The 23,190-nt window shown below is 39.0% G+C and overlaps 1 protein-coding gene across 1 annotated transcript in view; it reads left to right on the forward strand.

Annotated features, from left to right (window-relative positions):
• The window catches only part of si:dkey-215k6.1 (transmembrane protein 132C), a 304,130-nt gene extending 281,398 nt beyond the window's left edge, over positions 1-22,732 (forward strand). Inside the window, exons 7-16 of the mRNA XM_039803645.1 lie at positions 3,349-3,554; positions 8,651-8,714; positions 8,994-9,125; positions 10,951-11,028; positions 13,428-13,490; positions 13,578-13,706; positions 16,150-16,278; positions 16,551-16,850; positions 17,324-17,598; positions 17,907-22,732. Coding sequence (XP_039659579.1) covers positions 3,349-3,554; positions 8,651-8,714; positions 8,994-9,125; positions 10,951-11,028; positions 13,428-13,490; positions 13,578-13,706; positions 16,150-16,278; positions 16,551-16,850; positions 17,324-17,598; positions 17,907-18,534 — 2,004 coding nt within the window. The 3' untranslated portion in view covers positions 18,535-22,732. The remainder of the gene's footprint in view (positions 1-3,348; positions 3,555-8,650; positions 8,715-8,993; positions 9,126-10,950; positions 11,029-13,427; positions 13,491-13,577; positions 13,707-16,149; positions 16,279-16,550; positions 16,851-17,323; positions 17,599-17,906) is intronic.
• The last annotated feature ends 458 nt before the right edge of the window (positions 22,733-23,190 follow it).

Below are 23,190 nucleotides of genomic sequence, written 5' to 3' on the forward strand. Positions count from 1 at the left end.
TAGCAAAGAACAACAGGTAGGCAAAATACTGGTGGCCACAAATAGCCATTGTTTGTTTTAATTTTAAGAAACAGAAACACTATAATAAACAGAAACATTTTACATTCTTTATTTTGTTATAATGTTTTTTTTTTTTACCATATCTCATTAGATGTGACATGCTTCACATATGCTTCAAATATGAATAAATGTATATATCATCAGTAAACATTGATTTTGTGATCATTTACTTAAAAGAAAAACACTCTGATGTTATTTGGTTTGAAAAATCACAACTGAATCCACCCTTCTGATGGGATCAGGATAATCCTGTTTTTTTGGATCAAATAGATCCCAAACCAAGTTCAAAGTTTTGAAAAACCCAAAGGGCAGGTTTGATCCAGATCAAATGTAAGATTGGATTACATGGTCTGATCTTAGTTCGGAATCCCTCTTTTGCTTTTGAAAAACCCATTTCCAAGATTTGATCCAATCCGTGATCCGAAATCCCACTGGATCACTTTTGAAAAACTGGGCCCAGGACTTTCACCCAGGAGACTGGGGTTTGTGTCCCATTCTTGTCCCACGTGTCACTGAAATGTACATTTTGCAACCCCACCCACAATGTTTTCCTAAACCTAACCGTCCCGTTCTTGTGGCGCATGTCAGTTAAATGATCAGAAGCATCATGAAGTGACGCCATGAGTCCCGATTAAGGACGTCAAATAAAACCTGACCAAACGTCGCTTTTTGACACGTTGGGACTGAAAATGAGCTGCCACTAGAGGGCAGAAAGTCTCCCAAATTACAGACGTACAGTACAGGACAGGCTTTTAAAATTGTTATTAGATTAAATTATGAGTTAGGAAAAGTTAGGAGTTTTTTTTTTTACTCTACGTGGTGTGTGTTCAGATAGGACACAAAGCAAATGTTAAATGCGAAGAAACATCAACAGACAGAGCGACATGAACATCCCATTGGAGTTATATGTTTGTCCTGAACACAATTTTTAAGGTTCCAAAAAATACAAAGCAGAAAATTACTGTCAATAATTGCGAATAAATAAGGTTGAGATTAAAATAAAGTTGTCAGCTCAAATTACTTTTGACCAAAAATGCACAAATTCTATGGTTCTCCCCAAAATTTAAGACAAGTGAAGTGCCCTGGTATGAATGTGTATGACTGGATGAATATAAAAGAAGGTGTTGCTGAAAGAGAGCATACACACAAGGGAACTCTATCCTAGGTAAATTCATGTTAGAAATACATTTGAAAACACAGTAATAGAGTGAAGCAGGATTTAGGGGAAAAAATCTGTACAGGTATGGAAGTTTGGCAAATTAAGGTGGAAAAGCATTGAAAGGTGAGGCAGGCAGACTTTGAAAGGCAGAGGAAGTCAAACTAAAGGGTTTATGTTACAGGGACAGAGAGAGAAAAACTAAATGGCAGTAAATATATTCAACACAGCATGATTTAATATTTACCCTCATTATAGATTTTACATTTGTACATGATTTCAGTCAGTATTCTTTATATTAATTGACAATCATAGTTTTAAATCTAATTTTTGAAACAAAATATTACCAACTAACTGGCCCAGAATAATATATATATGCTAAATCTTGATTTAAGATAAGCTACCACAACAACTGGGCAAAGATCACATATGCCTACATTGCGTTATGATCAGTTTCCTTCTTGCATGAATCCATTGTTGGTAAAACACGTAGGAGGATTTGTCCAAAAAAATGTCATCTCAATCAGTCACACAGTCAGATGAGCAAGGAGGGTGAAAATGAAACTGACTAAAATCCTGGCTTTTCCATTTTTCTGCCTGTCAGAGTGTCTTTAAGGGTGCTGTCCACTTTCTGAAATACAACCATAATAATCCAGTGTCTGAATAAATGTTTTGCACTTCAGTATCAAATGATTTGGAATAATTCTGTTCTAAAACTAGATATCTGCATTTCCATAATTATGGAAAAACACGTAATGGTGCTGTTAAGGACAATACGTAAATTCAGTCAAGTTGATACACAAAACATTTTCATTAGAACGTACATAAGAATGATGTCCACAGCGTTTTGATAATGACAAATCTGTATTTAATTTGGTTTTACCATAGCATGATTGGGCAGCTTTTGAGACAATTAATATGTATTTAATTAATTATTTGTTGTGTCCTTGCTGCGTCTGACAAACTGTGTCTGAGCAGACACCATATGCATATGAATTCTGAAAATAGTTTAGTCTGGAGAAATCATTGTTAACTACAACTGTTGGGTCACCATTCAGTATTTTAAAGTGCAAAGAAACCTGTTTTCTTTTTTTTTCAATTTCAACAGTAGCTTCAACAGAATCTTAATGAGCAAAGCCGGAGTACTAGTTAAAACCAGAGTGACAGAATTAGTAACTAACTGCTAATCCGAAGGGCACTGCTATTTGGAACAGTGGTAGAAAAAGTACTCTTTTGCATGAGTGAAAATCCTAATTACGTACAAGGATTAACAACAAAATCTTTTGAAAGTATCAAAGGTTAATGTTCTGCAGTAAAAATGTACATTAAAATTGTACTAGTTCTAAATGTTCCTAGTTACTTTCCACCATTGCATACAATGTTAGCTGACTCACATGTAATGTAATGTGTAGGGGTTTTGGGTTAAATAGGATATGGCTGTAAAATTAATCTATGACTATGAATTATTGTAAACAATGAGACCATGGTTTAGATGACCGATTCCAACTTATATCAGTGTCATCAAATATAGGACTATTATTCATAATTCCTCTCACAGAGAGAATGTTTTTGCCCTCTAGCCCTCTTCTGATTTTAGACCAGATCTCCTCCTAGATCCTTTGGCACACAATTTAAAATGCATTGCAAAGGTTGGCAGTATTCTCCTGGGTGGTCTGATGTGTTCAAAGCAATTATACTAATGTCTTAAAATGAATGTGAATTAATGGTTTTAGAATGTTACAAGTTGTACATTTAATACATTACTTACTAGAGGTGACACAAGCTCCCTGGGTATCGGGTGCCACCAATGTGGCAAGAAGAAGCTCCAGAAGCATATTATTAACCTTTCTTTTCAGGGCACAAAAATGTGTTCCAAAGTGCTTTACAGGATGAATAAAAGTGTATGAAATCAATGAAAAGAGATCTTATTGACTGCAAGAGCATGAATGTTGTGATGAAAACTCACTCCAGGCTGTGCTTAAGGAATGCACTACAGGGGCTGCATCTGTTTCTGCAGAAATCATCAAGTTAAGTCTGTGTGAGGTCCTTTAGAAGTGTCAGACTCTGCATGCACATTGTCCCAAACACAACCCAACTCTCCTCTTTTGTTCCTACTCTTGTCCTCTTTTCAGGTTTCCCCAAACTGTGACCAGGTTTTGGTGAACGGTAAAGAAATGCGCGGCCGGCAGTCTTTGGCAGTCAACTTTACCTACCTGCACCTATCTGCTCAGCTGCAGCTCACAGTCTGGGTGCCCAAGCTACCTCTGCAGATAGACGTGTCAGATACGGAGCTGAGCCAGGTTAAAGGCTGGAGGGTACCGATCATCACTAACAAGAGGTATATTACCTGTATGACCTTAAGGGCACAACTGAGGGAAACATAGAGGTGTAAGCATGTGTAAAAGTTTGCATTTTACTGATTCATGTAGTGAAGGCAATTATACAACGTACCTGTGTACCTTTCATTTTTGTTGGAAAAAGACAATATAGCAGCTACATAACAGATCAGACCAGCTAACACTAACGTAAAGGTTTGTTGTTAGAAAACGGAACGTATCAGAATCAGAAAGGAAAGGGCTTTATTGCCAAGTACGTTTTTTGCACATACAAGGAATTTGTCATGGTGTTGTTGGTGCATGTCACACATTCTCAAATATAAGAAGGATAAAAATAATATAAACAATATAAGTATAAACGTATACACACAGTATGTATTAATAACAATAAAATAAATGTAAATAAATAATAAAGTAAGTTAAACAGTAGTGAAAAGGAACGTGTGCCACATGTGGCGTGTGGTTGAGGTCCTGATGGACCTCAGCCTCCTGCCAGAGGGGAGTGGCTCAAAGAGTTTGTGGCCGGGATGGGAGGGGTCAGCCACAATCTTTCCAGGTCCTGGTGGCGTATAGGTCCTGGAGCGGCGGCAGATTGCAGCCAATCACCTTCTCTGCAGACCGAATGACACGCTGCAGTCTGCCCTTGTCCTTGGCAGTGGCAGCAGCGTACCAGATGGTGATGGAGGATGTGAGGATGGACTCAATGATAGCTGTGTAGAAGTGCACCATCATTGTCTTTGGCAGGTTGAATTTCTTCAGCTGCCGCAGGAAGTACATCCTCTGTTGTGCTTCACTTGAGGTCTTGGGAGATGATAGTTCCCAGGAAGCGGAATGAATCCACAGTGTCAATTGTGGAGCCACAATATAGTGTTCACGGGTGGGAAGCCAGTGAGGGATCCTCTTCTTGCATCATTTCTCTATTGCTACAAAAACATGTTTAAGCTTGTTAAGTGTACCTTGGCCCAAGCTTTTACTGTTGACAAATAAACTTTCTGGTGGACAGATGTCTTTGGCAATTTTGTTGTTACTTATCAGCTGACATTAAAACGAAGATACTAATATGTCTGCAATAAGCTAATATCGTTCAATATATTTTTTAAGTTGAATTATTTGTCTAGCTCTAGTCTGTAACCTATATCGTCCAAAGAGAGGGGAGCTGGTAACATGTTAAAATAAGATAAATAAACATAGATATAATAAGTAAATTTAATTTGTTATCACATGCAAAATAAATTGTTTCCTTATTTCCTTGTAGCATAAAGCAATTCAATTCTGATTTTCTTTTTAATGGATTGTTGGTGGCATTTATTGATGTTACACATATCGTAGATGATTTATGAACTGAGAACCCTACTGGTAAAAAGAGCATACACCAGCAACAACATAACTGAATATGCAAAAAATCTAGCTGTGCTGTGTGTACTTATTAGTACAGTATACACAGTGTGATATACACATACAAACAAAACAGTCAGGACGTCCTCTCACAGCAAAACTTGTTGTGTTCTGTAATGTATTCTGTGTTCTGTGGTAGTTGAACTTGAAACAACAGAAAAAGGCAGATATGCTACTCTGAACTTTGACTACAGCTATTGGTCCATGCACTTGCTCTGCTTGAAAGCAGTCAAAGCATATTGTTTCTTCAGCGAAGAGTACTGAGTTTGAGTGTGTGAGAAAAAAAAGACAAAAGGAAGAGACTGTACGTGTCATTGCTGCATGTAATTTTCACAAATTTAAGATTTGTGTGTGTTACTTTGCGACTGAGAGAGAAAAGAAAGGATAAACCGAGGCAATGTGTGAATGTCTATGTCTTTTGGCTTTTGTATGTGTGCCTATGTCTTTGTGTGTACATGCACATGTGTGCGTGTGTGATATAGTGCTTATTGAATGGAGCAGTATAGAGCACTATATAGAGCGTTCTAGCCAGTCCATAATTTCCTATGAGGTCAAGGCCTGCCTGGCTATACTGATGATTACTATTATGGCTTTAGCATCATTGCCACCGAATGAGGCATTCATTCACTTACACACACACACACACACACACACACACACACACACGCACGCACGCACGCACGCACACACACACACACACACACCCTCCCCCCCTCTCTCTTTCTCTCTCTCTCTCTCTCTCTCTCTCTCTCTCTGTCTCAATGCAAGTGGGTGGATCAGTTACAGGATGTTGGTGTTTAAGTGTCAGTTTGTGCCCACACGTTTCTGTTTCTTTGTGTGTGTGTGTGTGTGTGTGTGTGTGTGTGTGTGTGTGTGTGTGTGTGTGTGTGTGTGTGTGTGTGTGTGTGTGTGTGTGTGCATGCATGCACATGCACATGCTTGCCTATGTTCTGTGCAACTTTTTGTGTGTTTGTGTAATGTGGAAGAAGGAAGGAGGGTGAAGGCAAAGCAACATACTGTATAGAGAAAGATGAATGTAGGACAGACTAAACTGGCACTCTAGCATATAAACGGTAGAAGTTATTTATCTTTCATCTACTCTGCAGTAAGAAAAATGTCCCACTATTATCTTAATTTCTTCTTCTGTCTATTTTGTCATTCACTGTATTTTTACCTAATTATAAGGTTGTATTTTCGGTCTCTGTTTATCTGTTAACAGTTATTCACTAAAACTTAGCTTAATGGAATTTGGTGTAAATTCAGGCCATGAGTCAAGGACTAAATAATTCATTTGATTGATTCAGATGCTGCAGATCAGGCAAAACATGTGTAGTAGCTTAAACCTTATAAGAGTTTTTTTCTCAATACAAAAAATCACTGTGTAGATTTGTACTGATGTAATACATAATGTAGAGGATCACAAACCCTTGGCAGAAGTATATTGTCCGCTTTCTATTTTTCTTTCTTCTGTTTGGCTCATATTATTTTTTTCTTTCTATATTTCTATTACTTCTTCTCCCTCTTTTTCCTCACAGAGTCTATACTGTTTAATAAAATCTTTCAACTGAATGACATCCAACCTTTTGTGTATTTCCTCTGAGGATGGAGCTATGCGAGGCAGTATGAACATCAAGCATGTGATAAAACTTCTACATTTTCTACACTGAGTTTCAGCTGTTGCACATGTACAAAAATGCATTATATAATCTAAGACACTCTAACTTCATCATAAAGAAGGGATGTGTAAGCAAGAAATTGCCACATTTGAATACACAGCTTCCGACTTAGTTTCTTGAACTGAAATTCAGAGTCACAATGGGGAAACCTAAGGCTCAGATTTTAATAACAGCTCAAATATGCATGTGCACTTCTTTTTCAGGTTATACAAACCCATTCCTAATAGTCTGTCTTTTTTCCTTGCATGCATGCCTGCCTGCTTCCGTGCCTCTATGTGTGATTGTGAATTAGTGTGTGCATGGGTATGTGGGTGTATATGTAGTTTTGTGTGTGTGTGTGTGTGTGTGTGTGTGTGTGTGTGTGTGTGTGTGTGTGTGTGTATGTGTGTGTGTGTGTGTGTTGCTTCTATTCCCCTATTTTGACGCCCTTACATTCTGTTCTGCTGGACCTATTTTTCAATTTCGCCACTTTCTGCTCAGATAGTCACCAACCCGTGTGCACACACAAACTCAAACAGACACTCACACACACACACACACACACACACACACACACACACACACACACACACACACACACACACACACACACACACACACACACACACCTCTATCTTCCCTAACTTGTATCTCACAGAGTGAAACACAAGCACTATTAGGCACACACTCTCACACAGACAGCTGTGCAGCTGTGTTCTTGTGTGGTCCGGTGTGGGCCTGCCTGCATGTTGTATTGTGAAGATATTACACAAAGGGAGGCAGAGAAGAGGGAATGTGTGTTTCTTTGTGTGTCTGAGTAATCAAAGAGAACGATATCCTCCACTCAGGGAGAGAGAGGTTTTCTGTTTTAACACTGATGGTGTATTCAAAGTATTCTCAGATTAATTTTAATTTTAATTCTTTATTTGACTGTGATTCTTCAGCCTCCTTTGCTGTGGAATTACACCAAGTATATGCATTTTCATATTAATCATTGATATTTCTTAACGTATATGGGTTAATGTAATTGTTTAATTTTTGCTTTAATCAGAAGTGCACAGCGGCGACAAATGGAAAATATGGAACAACTGGATAAGACAAATTCAGATTTAGATGCAGATTTTTACTTTACGTAACAACATAAAGTCATTTTAAAAGGTTATACGTATGATATGCCACTGGTTGAGAAGTACTGCAAGTGTCTTTTGAAATATGCTAAACTTTCAATAAAGTGTTTGTACTCGACATACAGGAAAGAGGTGGTAAAAAACTCATGGAACTCCCACATCACAGGGACTAAATCAAATTAAAGAGTAATTGTGTGTGAATGCAGTATTACAGAGTGATAATAAACAATATAGAAACAATAAAACAATACATTCAAAATGGAGTAAAGTGTAAAGTGGAGTCTAAAGCACTTACTGTATATCATAGTGTAGTGTGTCATCTGGACAGTGCTAACTGATTTTTTTGTTTGCTGATGATTTCCTCCCAGTATGGAAATATTTTTTATGTAATTTGTAATCCTTAGAACATCTTTTCAAGTACATAATACATTCTATTTAGTATACTTTTCAGTCCAGTTTCTCCAATAAACACCAATACAAATCCTGTTGAATATATATTTTTGTGAAGTGCAACTTAAGACAACATATTGAGTTGCCTTGTGATAATGGCTTAAAACATAAAGAATATTCGAGCTGTTTCAGTACAGATGTGGCTATTTGAGAAGTCCCACTTTAGATTGTACACATGTTGAGGTGAACTGGGGCTCCATTCACAAGGGAAATTCATTCATGCTTTTTCAGCTAAGAGAAGTTACAAAAGTAACACACTTAGTTGCACACTGTACAACTAAAGTGTTTTAAATGTGTTACAGCTGGATTAAAAACCTAAGTGTCTTTATATTGACTGAGAGAGTAACCTGGAGCAGAGATTATACAGTAGATTTACTGAAGATGAGTGTAGAGTATAAAAATGGCATTTAATTACCAGATAAGCTCATCCTCTCTTTCTCTCTCTGTCTCATTTATTTTTTTCCCTCCCAGACCTACCAGAGACAGTGAAGATGATGAGGATGATGAGAGGAAGGGCAAAGGCTGCACCCTACAGGTATTATTTAATTGGCTTTCATCACAAACTTGTATAGAGAGTTTTTTAATCCTTTTCGTCAATGTCAGCATTCCTAAAGGCAGTGAGAGCTGTCTGACCACATACTGGGAATGAAATGTGACTTACTGTATGTACTATAATGCTTTGCTTCAGTTGGTTTAAGTTACTGTGCAGTATTATTGTGTACTATTTTTCTACAAGTTAACGTGCAAGATAACACAGTGCCCATTGTGTAGTTGATCATTAATGTCCAATTTGAACTTTCTCTCGACCTTACAGTACCAGTACGCCTTGGTGCGAGTCCTTACCCATTTTGTCGCAGAACCCTCTGACCCAGGAGGAGAGATGGTCTACATGTTGGGTGCGGACTGGCAAGCTGATATCACTCATTTGGTCTTGGACCAGCTAAAGGTATGTTTACACATATACTCACATATGCTCACTAGGCCTGCACGATAAATCCTTATAAAATTGCAATCTCGATTCACCCGTGTTTGCGATTTCATTTTTAAATGACTTCAATTTTTTTTTTCTCCTTCAATTAATTTACTGAAAGCATTTGACATTGACATGTTTTAATTATGTAAAGACATGTTCAAGGAATTCAGATAGAGCCTGTATCAGGGTCATATTTAGTTCAATGTGTTATATGTCACTATTTTTGGTAGCCTACTGTACTTAAATGGCCAATATGTACTTTATTTTCTTTATTCATTGAAGCCTCTATGTTTACAGGCTTGTGGTGATGTGCAATGTGCTATAGGTGCCAAAAAACATCTATATTTGGTACTGCCAATTTGTTTTGTTTTGTCATGGTTCATGTGTGCAATAAACATTACACTTAAGTGAGAAAAAGAATTGTGGCAGAGAATCGTGATATCAATTCTAAGCTAAAAAATCGTGATTCATATTTTTCCCTGAATCGTGCAAGCCTAATGCGCACACGTACACTATATCTTCCTTGAAGGAATAGTTCAACATTTTGGGAAATATGCTCAATTGCTTTTCAAGAGTCACATGAGATTAGAACGATCAATAGAACTTTTATGTCCGTACATTAAGCATATAGCTAGGTACAGAGGGTTATTATCTTAGCATTACAATTACCCAATCAACATGTTGTATCTCGCTTGTTTAATCAGTACATAAACATTAATGAATGGCAATGCTTCAACAGTTTCTTTACAACAATAATTTACCCTTTTGCCCAATACCGGGTTTACACTAGCCGCTGAACTGCTGCGATTGGCCGCCATACTGTATGTCCAGAGAAGGGCAAGCAGCAGTGGCAACAAACAGCAGTGACACTCAGTGATTTCTAAATAAATATAGTTGATGGGCAGGTTTGGATATTTCATTATGTAAAAATCTGATAATTTGAAACTCCAGGAAAACAGCAGGGAGAGGGGCAGGAAAATCAAGGCATGTTGGCAAGCAGGGGATGCATATTCATTCATATCATTTATCAGAATCAGATCATTTACATCATATATAATATATCTTCGATACCGTTTATTATAGATTATCAGTGTGTTTTCTTGAAGAAAAACTTGCGGAAAATATAGATCAGATGCCGAAACGATTGCTTCATATTTCAGCAGGGCACATGCTATGTGAACAGCACAATTGCTTCATGGGCGTTGAAAGGAATCAGGCATCGCTTCTCAGCAATTCCCTGCCAATTGAGGCTCTTTAGCGGCCAGTGTCAACACAGTATAATACTTGTTTGCAGTGTCACTGCTGGTTGCCTAGCAACCTCAATGTGATGAGGAGACTTCGGGAGGTGTGCCTGAATGTTGTTTACAGATCAATAGTTACTGTACAGCTTGTGTTTACATTTCTATTAGTTTGGATTTATGGATTACAGATTCAGCTGCATTGGTGCTGTTAGGCAGATTTAAAATCTTTGGAGGGAGCCAAACTAGCTGTTTCCCTGTGTTTTTTGTGTCTATGCTAAGCTAGGCTAGCCATCTCCCAACTGTAGCTCTAACTCTAGCGCACAAACACAAGATTAGTATTGATCTTGTCATCTCACTTATGGGATAAAGGTTTTATATTTCACAAGATGTTAAACCTTTTTTTAAACTCTTTCCTGTTTGGACTGATGTTTGACTATTGAATTATAGTTCAAACAAGGAATTTTTGTAGTATTAATCCAGGATAAATGCACAAAAGCCTTATAAACAAAGTGATTAAACTTGTAGTAGTGGCTGACAGCTGTTTCTGTGCTCCTCAGGTAGAAGATCCACGCATTGCCAGACTGATAGACGGACGAATCTTGATCGGGCGGGACCTGGGGATTACCACTATACAGGTATGTACAGTCTGTTCTCTTTCACATTCTTTTTTAACTATTTTAGTTAATATTATCATTCCAAACCACTAAACAACTCATTCTCCTACTGTAACTGAAGCAGTATATTCACATTCTTATATCAACCTGAGAATGAAATATAAAATAAAATGAAATAACCCAAAAATAAATAAATACATTCTCATGTGGTTTTAAAGTTAGCTTTTAATTAAATAATAGAATGTAAAGTTTAGAACTAGACAAACTCTGGTGTACCATCCACGAACTATAAAGCATCCCCACAATCAGTGGTTAAATTGCATTTTAAAGATTGAAAAAACACACTCAACATCGACAATGTATTCATCGTTTGTTGGACAACAACTCAGGAGAAAGACGGTTAAAAAAGTATGATTATGTGAAGCGCAGTGTAATTTGACAACTCACTTTGCAGCCATAAACACTCCAGTGATGTAAACATTATCCTCTCTTTCTTCCTCCCCTCTTCCTCTCTTGCAGTTGTAAGCCTTGCTTGCTAGCTCGTTACACAATTAGCCACAATTAACTGTCGGATTTGGCCCTGACATCTCAGTGTGATGTTCAGCAATTATACACAGACACACACTTGCACACAGTGAACACACTCTTGCTGAATTCCAATAAGCCGGCCCATTGTGACTGAATGTAACAGTGGAAGACAGTCCTGTGGCTTACTGTTTTACATTACTGTTATACTGTTCTATAGCAGAGCCAAGGCAAAACTGCTAAATATGTCACAGTCATAGTCAATACAGTGTTTGTTATATTTATCCTATTATGTTACATCTCCGTCTTTTATGTATATATAAACTGTACATCTTCATGATTCAGGATCGTTCTAAGTGCTTACATTTGCGTAATTGCTCTGAAGAGTGTGTTGTGTGTGTATTAGAAGTGGGTTGGCGCTGCGTTCGGCGCAGCAGTGGGGGATATCTTGGGGATTTTGGGGAACAGCTGAGTGTGTGTTTGCATCCATTCAACTGGGGAGCGCTACATGCAAGCATACACAGACACTCACACACACAGATGCACGCATACAGACAGCTGTGCTCTGTTTGGGAGCCAGGAGCGAGAATTTACCCAGCATTCCCATTGAGATGCCAGAGTCGACAGCCATCATTTAATAGTTTGACATTTCAATTTTAGCACCCCCGCTCCGTCCCCCTGAGTCTCACCTCTTCCTCTCCTGCCTATCTCTCTCTCTCCTTTCTCCCTCCCAGTCTCTCTTTCTCGTCCTCTTATTTTCTGCCTGTCTTGAGGAGCAATCCCAAAGATGTCAATCATTGCATTTTGTTAGCTCACTGAGGGTGGGATTGAGTTTGACGCCCCGACACGTTCACTGAGAGATTTTCTTTGTACACCAATCAGATCTGCCTGTCCTCCTGTCGCCAGGCGGAGTAGCACACTACAGCACAGGGCTCCTAATCTCTATCACAGTCTGTCTGCTGCTCCCTCTCTCCATCTGTACTCCAATCTCTTTCCCACTCCTTCTTTCTGCCCCTCTCACTCTCTGTCCTCCTCTATTTGTCATTGTCTCTCTCTCACTGACACCTACTGCATTTTTTTCTCTCTAGCTCGCTCACTGTCTCTCACTTGTGCTCTCTCTCTGTTCTCTTTTCATTCACTTTCTTTTTAGTTGTTAAGTTTTGGCCTAGTGCGTTGTTACTAAGATGTCTTAGTTGAATGCTGACACATTGGACGCCAGCTGGGAGGCAGACGGCAATACTGTGTGTGTGTGTGTGTGTGTGTGTGTGCTAGGTGTTTCATAACTTACAGTAACAAACAGATACTGCCAGTCTATTTGGCCCAAAGCACTGTGATGTTAACCAGCTCTCGCCAGTGTTAAACACTTTACTGTCACCTTAAGGCAAAAAAACACAGAGACAACAATAAAATCTAATTTAATACAACTCTCTCCCATACAGTGTTTCAGAGTTTTCCTAATGTGTACTTCCTAATATCCTATACTTGATGCAGCATGATCAGGAGCTTGTTGTTCCCCATTATTTTCTTCACAGCTTGCGTCTTTTTAAGACTCAAGATGTCATTCCATCACCTGTCAAACAACCAATTTGTCAGCAACATGATGTCTTTTGGTTTTTTGTAACTTGGATTTTGCAGCTTGTGAGCACTTGTTTTTAGGATTTTTTTTCTCTGGAAAGACTTAGCAGACTCTGGGTGTTAGAGCAGGCAAATGTGAAGCTGCCATGGAATGCAACTTTTAATGAAAGCTTTTAGGAACTCACATATGGATTAAATGGCTTTGGTGCATCCCTGCAACTAATAATGCAGATTCATTTCAGAAACCAAAAACTTCAAATTTGAATTGTTAGTGTTTTCTTTTTACAACTATTTATGTGTTGTGTGATCTTTTGCTGCAGGTTCTGTCCCCGCTGTCTGACTCCATCCTGGCAGAGAAGACTGTGACTGTTTTGGATGACAAGGTAAAATAGTATATTGAATAATTTTATGTATTTGGGATATAAGTCCTTTTTATTGGCGTGTATTACGATGTTCTCCTGTTTGTGCAGGTCACCATCACTGACCTGGGTGTCCAGCTGGTTGCGTCTCTGTCGCTCAGTATGACAGCAAGTCCTGGAAATTACCAGGCTATACAGCTAACGACTACAGCCACAGACCTGCTACACACACCCAAACAGGTAGGGGATACTATAGGTACGCAAACACATCCACACACCCAAATCACAATATCTCCATCTCTGCTAGATAACGTATCCTCCCAGGGTTGTATTTATCAGATTTTCAGAATGTAACTTGCACATGCAGACACATGATGCAGAAACATGCATAGATTCCACGCTGCCTTTAAGTTTGAATCACATACACAGACACAGACACACTAATGGACTACATTTTAAACTGTTCCCATCTCTACAGTAATACCCCCAAGGTTGTAATCCTAAAAGTTGCACAGTAATTCTGTGCTGCGAACATCACATCGCTGCTATCTCTCCAATAATTAGCTTCTAATTAGAAGTGCATATAACATCCAGGCTATACCACTACTTAGCTACAGTTACAGCCACCTAAACGTCTACGGTAAAGAAAAGTGGTCGATATTGTTAGTTAGAACCACATAAATGCATTTTGTTTTTTGCTTAACTGAAATCACAGTTAAAACTACATTTGTCATATGTGTCCAACACAATTTAAATTGGTAAAAATGTATGAATTCTTTTTTTTCTCCACTTTTGCTCTCTTACTCAGTGCATAACCACACAACATATATAGAAAAACACACTCACACACAAGCACACATACCTAAAAAACAAACATGCTCACCTATACTCACATGCACATTTTATTGCAAGGCTACCATGTTACAAGATATTCTTGACTGTCTAATCACATTGCCAAAGGTTATTTCATCACACTATCTCAAGCTATTATCCCTCACACCCTCTACCCCTCCCTTCTCTTTTTGTTCTTTATCAAACCATACCCCACATTATAATTTATATCCAAGGGCTAATTGGAGGAGAAGCAGCCCATTACGATCAAAATAAAGATATCATATTTCATTTTATTCAAATTTTCTTTTTCTATCTGTCTGTTTGTATCTACATCATTCAATATATTCTGTGGAAATTTGATGCGACTATGGAGAGGGAAAGTAGAGGAGAAGAAAACAGGGTGAAAAAAAAGTAAAAAACAGAAGACCTGAGGGAAAGAGGGAAAGAGGGGGGCGGGGGTAAATAAGGGAATGAAGGAAGCAAGGAAAAATTACAATTTCATGTGAAAATAAAGGGAGGAAAAGAGATAAAGTAGTGTTCCTCGCATTGGAGCTTAATTACTTTTGTAGTGAGGTGTTATACCTACACAATCCTTTCTGTGTTCTGATTAAAGAAAGCAAAGGGTTTTATCAAGGGAAATTAGTGCGGCAGGATCACTTAAAGAAAAGCAGAGAAAATACATTCTCTGCTGAACTCTGTTTTTATTTATGGAATAGTTGCTGCTGGAAGAAGACTGTTGACAAAAAAAAAACATTTTTTCAAGTATTTGTCCTCATTGTAATGGTGGACGAGGAGGCTGGAGAAAGATACACGAAAGTCAGAAGAAAAGTGTGTCTGTGCACAAAAAGAAGTGGTTGGTTTCAATTATGAATGTCTACATGTTTAAGTTAATAGTTTGTGTGGAGGGATGGATGGTAATGTACATGTCTCACTTTGTGCTGCTCCAAGACTAACAATATGCTATTTATTTCCATTGTGTTGGAGACTCAAACAGCTGAATCATTAAAAACTAAATGTCACACTGTCAAGGCCCAACACCAATTAATATATTTTTCACTTAAAATATATTTTTATAATATTATTAATATTATTTATTAATTTTATTATATATATATAATTTTATAGTTGGTAAAATTCTTATGTTGGAATGAGACATTATAAAGTTCTGATATAATTAGTTATGTTATGGTAATGTGGTGAGTCGAAGTTGCAGAGAAGACTGCGTAGGTTGGAATAACGTATGATACCGTGTGAAAAGAATGGGTTACAGTGCATCGGAACATCAAATTTGTAATGTCCAGAGAGAGATGTAAATTGGATCAGAATCACCTGCCGTGATTTTGAAATCCATGTTTAAATTAACCCTTCTTCAAGCTTTCCCTGCCTCGTGTGAGTACATTGGGTCTTCACAATGGGTTAAACTTTCAGTGGAGCACGAGTCAGAAATGAGATACCTTGAGGATCAAGGGGCCTGGGACTTGAGCATGGTAAAACAGCCATTGCATCTTTACCATATAACTCCTAGAAAACAGGTTTAGCTCATCATTGCCCAATAAAGGAAGATTGAAAGTTCTGTGTTTATGTTAAAAACACTGTTAATACCCATTTTGTTATTACCAGCCGTGACAGCGATGCTGGTATTGTTTTCACCTTGTGAGTCTACGTGTGTGTGTGTGTGTGTGTGTGTGTGTGTGTGTGTGTGTGTGTGTGTGTGTGTGTATGTGTGTGATAGCATAGTCTGTCCGAGTTTGAAGATGGATGTGTTTTCCAATCAGGGGCCCTCCCCTCCCTCCTCATTGCAAGATGGTCTCTATGTATCTCATGACAGTTTTTTCTCATTCACTTTCAGGAAGCAGCGATCAGTGCGTGGATCCAGTACAGTGACGGTTCAGTGACACCACTTGATGTCTATGATCCTAAGGACTTCCTCCTCTCAGCTGTATCATTGGATGAGAGTGTCATCTCCATAACCAATCAGGTACTAGCCATTTTCAAGTTTTCTTCATCTTGCCAATGGTTTAAGTCTGTGTAAAATATCCAGAAATGAAAAACATGGACGTTTTACTGATAAATATTTTCAGGAAACACTTTTGCAAAAGCGACAGTATGGTGTCCAAAGTACTGTGTCCATTTACCCTCACATTGTCTCTATTTTCTACTAAGAGGAAACACTTTGCAGATTTTGCAAATTGGTCAGACAGTTTGGTGTCCATGTCTGTTCAATTTCACATTGTCTGTATGATCTATTAGGAGCAGCACTGGCCTATTGTAGTGGCAGAGGGCGACGGACAGGGAGCACTGGTTCGGGTAGAGATGGTCATCTCTGAGACCTGCCAGAAATCCAAAAGGAAGAGTGTATTGGCATCTGGAGTTGGCAATGTGATAGTGAAGTTTGGAGCAAAGAGTGAAGAAAGAGGTGCGGTGGGAAGAGGTGGACAGGACGACGGAGGAGGGATGGACAACAGCACCAGGGAGCACCAAACAAAGGATGGAGGGGAGTGGAAGTCCAACAGTGCAGCAGTGGATCGAGAGGAGGGAGCCATGAGAAAGGTGGGGGGGAACAATGGATGAAAGAGTTTTTTTCAAATTTATTGTCACTGCAATCAGTAAAAGAAAGTATTCACTACAACCTTACTGGAGATTTTGACTGTATTCTTATGTAGCTCAATTGGATAGAATGGCAATACACCAACAGGCATTTAAATCTCAAATATAACAAGTACAGATTATATCCATTATATTTGATCATAAAGTACAGTGATTTTGTTCAATGCGCATAATACCCACTTTACAAAATTAGTCCCTATTCCTATGATGTTAAACTATCCATCCCAAATTTGTGTATTAAAAAACCCCACCATTAACAAAACACCAAACACCATTAACAAAACACCAAGAATGTAAAAGGTCGTAAACTAACCCTAACACAGCAGTTAACATGAGTATGAATAAAGAAACTAGGAATTAGTTATTTTTTTGTTAATATTTGTTTAACTACCTATGTGTTATTTTCCATTAATCAGGTTAGCACAACGACCAAGAGCACAGTAACCCATCGTGCTTCAGGTGGTAAAGCTGCCAGTGGAGGCAGCAGCAGCAGCCGGGGCGGAGGTCCCAGCCAAGCAGGGGACTACAGTAGCTACCCAGCACAAGTGGAGGTACCAGGCACTGGGGATAGCGAGCTGACTCGGACCACCAGAGGACTGTCGGACCTGGAGATTGGAATGTATGCCCTTTTGGGTGTATTCTGTCTGGCAATACTGGTCTTCCTTATCAACTGTGTCAGCTTTGCTTTCAGGTAAAACATTGTGACTCCATTTTTTTATTTGAAGGAAACTCAGCAATAAAAGTGTGTGGGTAGGTTAAATCCTAAGGCCTCCATCCATTAACACCACAAGTCTCTGTGTGGACCACCATATGAACCTGAAAGGCCAGGACACAAAGCACATGGCATTGACAGACAATGTGTTTATTGGCAAAATGTTGTTCACCCATGCTTGTCTTTTACTCTGTGTGTTTAATATAAATAAAATCAGCACAGCCTGAAATTGCACTTGTTCAAAATAGTACTTGAGTCATAGACTAATTATCGTCCTTCATCTACAGATACCGTCACAAGCAGGTTCCTGTGCTGGAAGCAGGAGGCAACATGAACCACGCCCATGACTGGGTGTGGCTTGGCAACGAGGCCGACCTTTTATCTGACCACTCTGACCAATGCCAGGGTGGGCTGCCTGATGAGTGCACCACCATCATTGACCGGAATGAAGGAGGATACGAGGAGAACAAGTACCTGCTGAACGGGGCTGGTAACACCTTGGTGATGGGCGTGGGCACAGGCATGGGCACCATTAGTAGGGGTGGTGGCACAGGTGGACACCGGGGTATCACCCACGGACAAACTTTACCCAGATCGGTTCCAGAACCGCATCAGTGCCTTTCAGCAATCACTACTGGTAGCAAAAATGGCACTGGCCAAGCGGAGCATCTGAATAATTCCCCTGGATCCACAGCTGCAGCTGCAGTTGCAGCCGCCAAACGCAAGAGGGTCCAGTTCACATCTTTTGCCACTGTTGTACCCAATGATAATTTAGGTGGGGGTGGACCATACACCAACTCTTCAGTCCTGGTTACCAATGGGAGCGAAGATGACATCAAGTGGGTGTGCCAGGATATGGACCTGGGTCAGTCTGAAATCAGAACCTACATGGAGAGGCTACAAGACAATCTGTGACTAATGGGAAAGAGCCTGAGAAATGGAGGGGCAGAGGATGAGTGCAGGAGGGGGAGGATGGACAATGAGTACAATTCACCTGTAATGCCTTTGCAGTGGATGAAGGGAGGGAGAACAGGACGAATATAAGAACAGTAAAGGGAATATAAAGTGTAGCGAAGAGTTTAGAAGATAATTGACCAGATAGTGTAGGGGATGCTTACATTTAGCTCCCCTTAGGCGATGGAAAGCATACTGTAACCACTAGCTCACACTGAAATCAATGGTAGCAAACAATAAATAACATTATGAGTTTGTTTTATATTATTTCTTGTGAAGATATTAGTGTAAAAATCAATAATAAAGTCACCATTGGTAATGAATGTTTATTTTCAGAATACCAGTAAACCATTGTGCTATAAAGTAAATTCAGGGTATGTTATTGGACAAACATCATCAAGCCACTATACATTTAAACAAGGATGGCAAGAACATCATTTTGGAAGTATTTTTTACTCATATGGTGTATTGCCATTATTGGCTGTGGCTGTTGATTGATTATTGATAGATCTAGTTTTAATATTTACCAGCCAAGTCTACTGAATGGTTATATAATGATTATGATTACTGAAGAATAGGTGTACATCAAAGATACAATCTGTTTTTGTTATATCACTTGACCCATTTGCTTTTGGCATTGCTCATGAGTGAAATGTAACATGTAAAAATATATATATATATATATATATTCCAAGTACTCAACTATGAAGGCACCAGTGGGAGCTGCCATTCAGCACTGAATTCAGGCGATCTTGCTCTTTCCTCAAACAACAGAATGTGTCAAGAGTTGAAAAAAGTATACACAAAAGACTGTTTCTCCCTTGGATCCAAGACAGAGGCATTTAAACTTGCACAATTACAGACAGGAAAGGACATTAGCCATATTTGAGGCTTATTTCCTGTTTCGTGAAACCCTCCAGCCAATGGCAGAAGAGGCATTCTCCCTGTATTCAGAACCAATCGCATAATCTCCTGGCCCCCCTCCTTGTCTGTGATTGGACAGCAGTAGGAACTTTGTGAACTGAAGTACACAGTGAAATACTGTCTGTAAACTAAAAGGGGACTGACTGAGGTGACTTATATAAAAAGAAGGCTGCAAGGCTGCCCGGGCTTTGCAAAGCCTGACCGAACACTTTATAATGAGGATTATTTAAAACAGAAACCATGTAGGCAACAAGACGGACCAGAATACCTGCAGTGTTATACATGGAGCTAACAGGATATATTGAATGAAATCACAATACAAATAAAAATGGAGTGACACTCGAATAGATATGGGTTCATGAAACATGTTTGTTTTGCTGAACATAGTTATACATATAATTTTCCTTTTGTTTGTCCTTTTTGATAAATAGAATAGTTTTATTGTGTTTTTCCTTGTTAAATTTTTTTCTCATTTGGAAGGCTATTAATTGTAGCTTTTTATTTCAAAGATGTATTAAGATTCTAAGGACATATGATTATTTTTTCTCCTAGAGATCTATTTATTTAAATTAACAATTCGAGAGGGTGAGGACAGAAAGAAAGGGAAAAGATTGAAAAGAATAGACCTGCTGGTGAATAGCACATAAGAGAACACAGTGAAAGGAAGGAGACTGAACAGGCAGAGGTTGCCTCACCTTCGTTAAGCTCAGGTGACGAGTCGTGACGAACTGACAATAAAAAAGGAACTGTAAGATTGTTAAGATTGCAATATTTATTTATAAATGTGTTTCAGAGTACACTGTATGTTGTAGATAAATAAACATGCTTCAAAGTGCTTGTGAATAAGACTGCAGGTCACTAGCCAACAACACGGTGATATTTTGTACATTTTACAGTGCAAATATGGTACACAATACTATCTATCACCACAATGTGAACGTGATCTTATTGGTTCTTTTTCTAAAGATGTTCCTGTCTTTGTTTAAAGTATTGAATGAGTTATTGTCTTTGTACAGGGTAGGAATCCGTTTACCTCCTTAATGAGATGTAAAAATGGAGGTAGTCCACCGTGCATCACGCTCAAAAGTGCTTGTGGTTGATGAGTCCAAGACATCCATTTCAGAAAGAAAGCCAAACCAAATGTTAAGATGTTGGGCTAGTCAAGAAGAAAACAAAAGCTGAATCTGGACTACCACAGATATAAATATCTCTGTTTTCAATAATTTGTTTAACAAGATACATAATAAAATGCACATAAAATCACAATGGAATTGTCAGGTCTGACACAGAATGAATACAGGATTCAAAGGACAGAGAGCATGGATAGGCACAGATAAGAGACCTGAGCTGACTCCAAATGGGGGAACTAAATGGGCTGCACAGCCTCCACCAAAGCAATAGGTATTTTGACTGATGATGACGACTATATACTGTATGTTCAGGACTTATACACGTTACTGTATCTCGCTTACTCTAACGTAGACTGCTGTGATTGAAAGGATCAGTCCGGTATTCGATAGTCGCTGAATGTAGAAGTGTAGCAATGCTTTCAATGAAAAACCTTTTGACTCTTGACTAGAACTGTGAGTTGAAACATATTTTACAGCCTGTGACACCAATTCTACATGTTGTACAATTTTAAAACTGTATGGATGTCAACTGGAAAAAAATACAATAATAGTTTTTGGTTATTTTTGAGGCATTTCAGCTTTTATTTGATACCAGAGAAAGACAAATCTTCTGTATGTAGCCATTGTGGAAGGACCACAATTTACTGCATGCTTACTGAACTACTGCTGAACTTTAGTACAGTTCCCCAGAGACTTCATTGCCATCTTTGCAGCTGTTAGAAGTTACACACAACGGCCAGGATAGTTTGTTGCAACTAGAGAGAGTTTTGTGTTAACTCATGCTAATTCGGTTTTACCAACAACATTTAACAAAGAATTGTCAAGTGCAGAAACAAGAGCACATTTTATTTATTTTTGTCCACATTCCTCTGGTTGACAGGCTACATACTCCTACAGAATTATGTTCATATGTAACCAATTTGTAATAGCAATTTTTAGCCAATGCGGGTAGAAAGGTGATGTTCATATAGGCCAAGTAAGTAAGGGTTTTGCGGTAAGGACAATGTGTTCAGTTCATACCAACAACGTTGACTTTGGGGGGTGACCTCTAGCTTTCCCAGTAGAGTGTGTGCCCCGGTAGGCTGAGTCCGTGGGTTCGAATCCGAGCCACGGCCCTTCACTGCAAGTCGTCTCCCCTCTCTCTCCCCTTTCCTGTCTTCAAGCTGTCCTGTTGATTAAAGGCCAAAAAATAATCTTAAAACAAAAACAAAAAACGTTGACTTTTTCAATATTCAACATGATGCTACACAGGAACATTGCATTTCATCCAAAGCTTATTTTTCTATTGCAAAACAGTTTAATATGAACATAAGTCTGATGAGAAAGGTTTTGAGACAGATCTGGATGCCTTTGAACTGGGTGATTCAGTTGTTCTATATGTTGTCACTCAGCCTTGTTATACACACTTGTTGGGCTATGTGTCTACAGAGGATCTGCACAAATGGTGCTGCCTAATTTTTCTGGTGATTTTACATTATTAGCCACTGTAGACACCCCTCTTGAACCCGATCTTTCGATAACATTTGAGTGAAATGAATATGCTATGTTAAAACCATATTAGTTTTGCATAAGGTAACAGCATCTCTCAACCAACTTGCTTTCAAACCAATGCAGGTTTGCATTTTTCTAAACAATTCCTCTTGGATGAAGCCAATGTGTACGTGTGATGTAGCAGTACTTCAGCCAGCAATCAAGCAGTAAAAGATGGGAACTCTACAGTGGCTCTTTGTGCTGAAAAAAATAAAAATAAACACTAAAAGACAAATACATATTCTCAAAAGAGCTGAGTTCAGTTGTTGTTTAGTTACAGTGGGAGGTACACATGGGCAACAGTTGAATGTGCTACGGGTAGAAGAGGTGCCAGTGGACACTAGCCCTATAACGTTTTTTTTGTTTTAAATGTTCTTTTCTTTTTGCTATTGTCATTGTTTAAACATGGTTCATGGAGCCCAATAAAGACCCATAACCAAAACAGCCTGCTCCTTTATCTTATAATACTCTTTGATTGTTTATTCCATTTGAGTTGCAATAACAAGCCTCTTCAGCTTCCTGCCATGATAATATTGTATTTTGACTCATATCTCAGTGTTTCAAGCTTTAGTGGTGGTACAGACAACCCAACCCAGTCTCATGGCAGTACGTGAAATGGCCACGCTATTTTAATCTATTGATACGTGTTCACAGGGACGTTTTTGTCGTTTGTTTCGTGGTGGCCAGGACGAAAATGTAAACTAATGTATTTAAATGGGAAGCATATGTCGTGGTCACAGCACGTCTACGGTAGCGAGTAGTATTAAATGCCGAAAATCCGCATAAGGAGGTTGGTTGAGGTGGTGGATGGGTCAAACAATTCTGGACTTTCACCCAGGAGCCCGGGGATTGCGTCCCTCGTGTGGCGTTTTGTTTCTCCGTTAACCGTCCGTTATTGTTGCGTGTTCCCCGCGGCTATCTCCCGGCGTGTGAGGCGTCCTCCCCCGGGGTGTGGTGTTTGCTTTCCCCGTTAATCTAAATGGGAAACCGTGTTGGTACAGAACATAATCAGAAGGTAGCTACAGTAGAAGCT

The sequence above is a fragment of the Perca fluviatilis genome, chromosome 6 (assembly GCF_010015445.1).
Source record: "Perca fluviatilis chromosome 6, GENO_Pfluv_1.0, whole genome shotgun sequence".
NCBI lineage: Eukaryota > Metazoa > Chordata > Actinopteri > Perciformes > Percidae > Perca > Perca fluviatilis.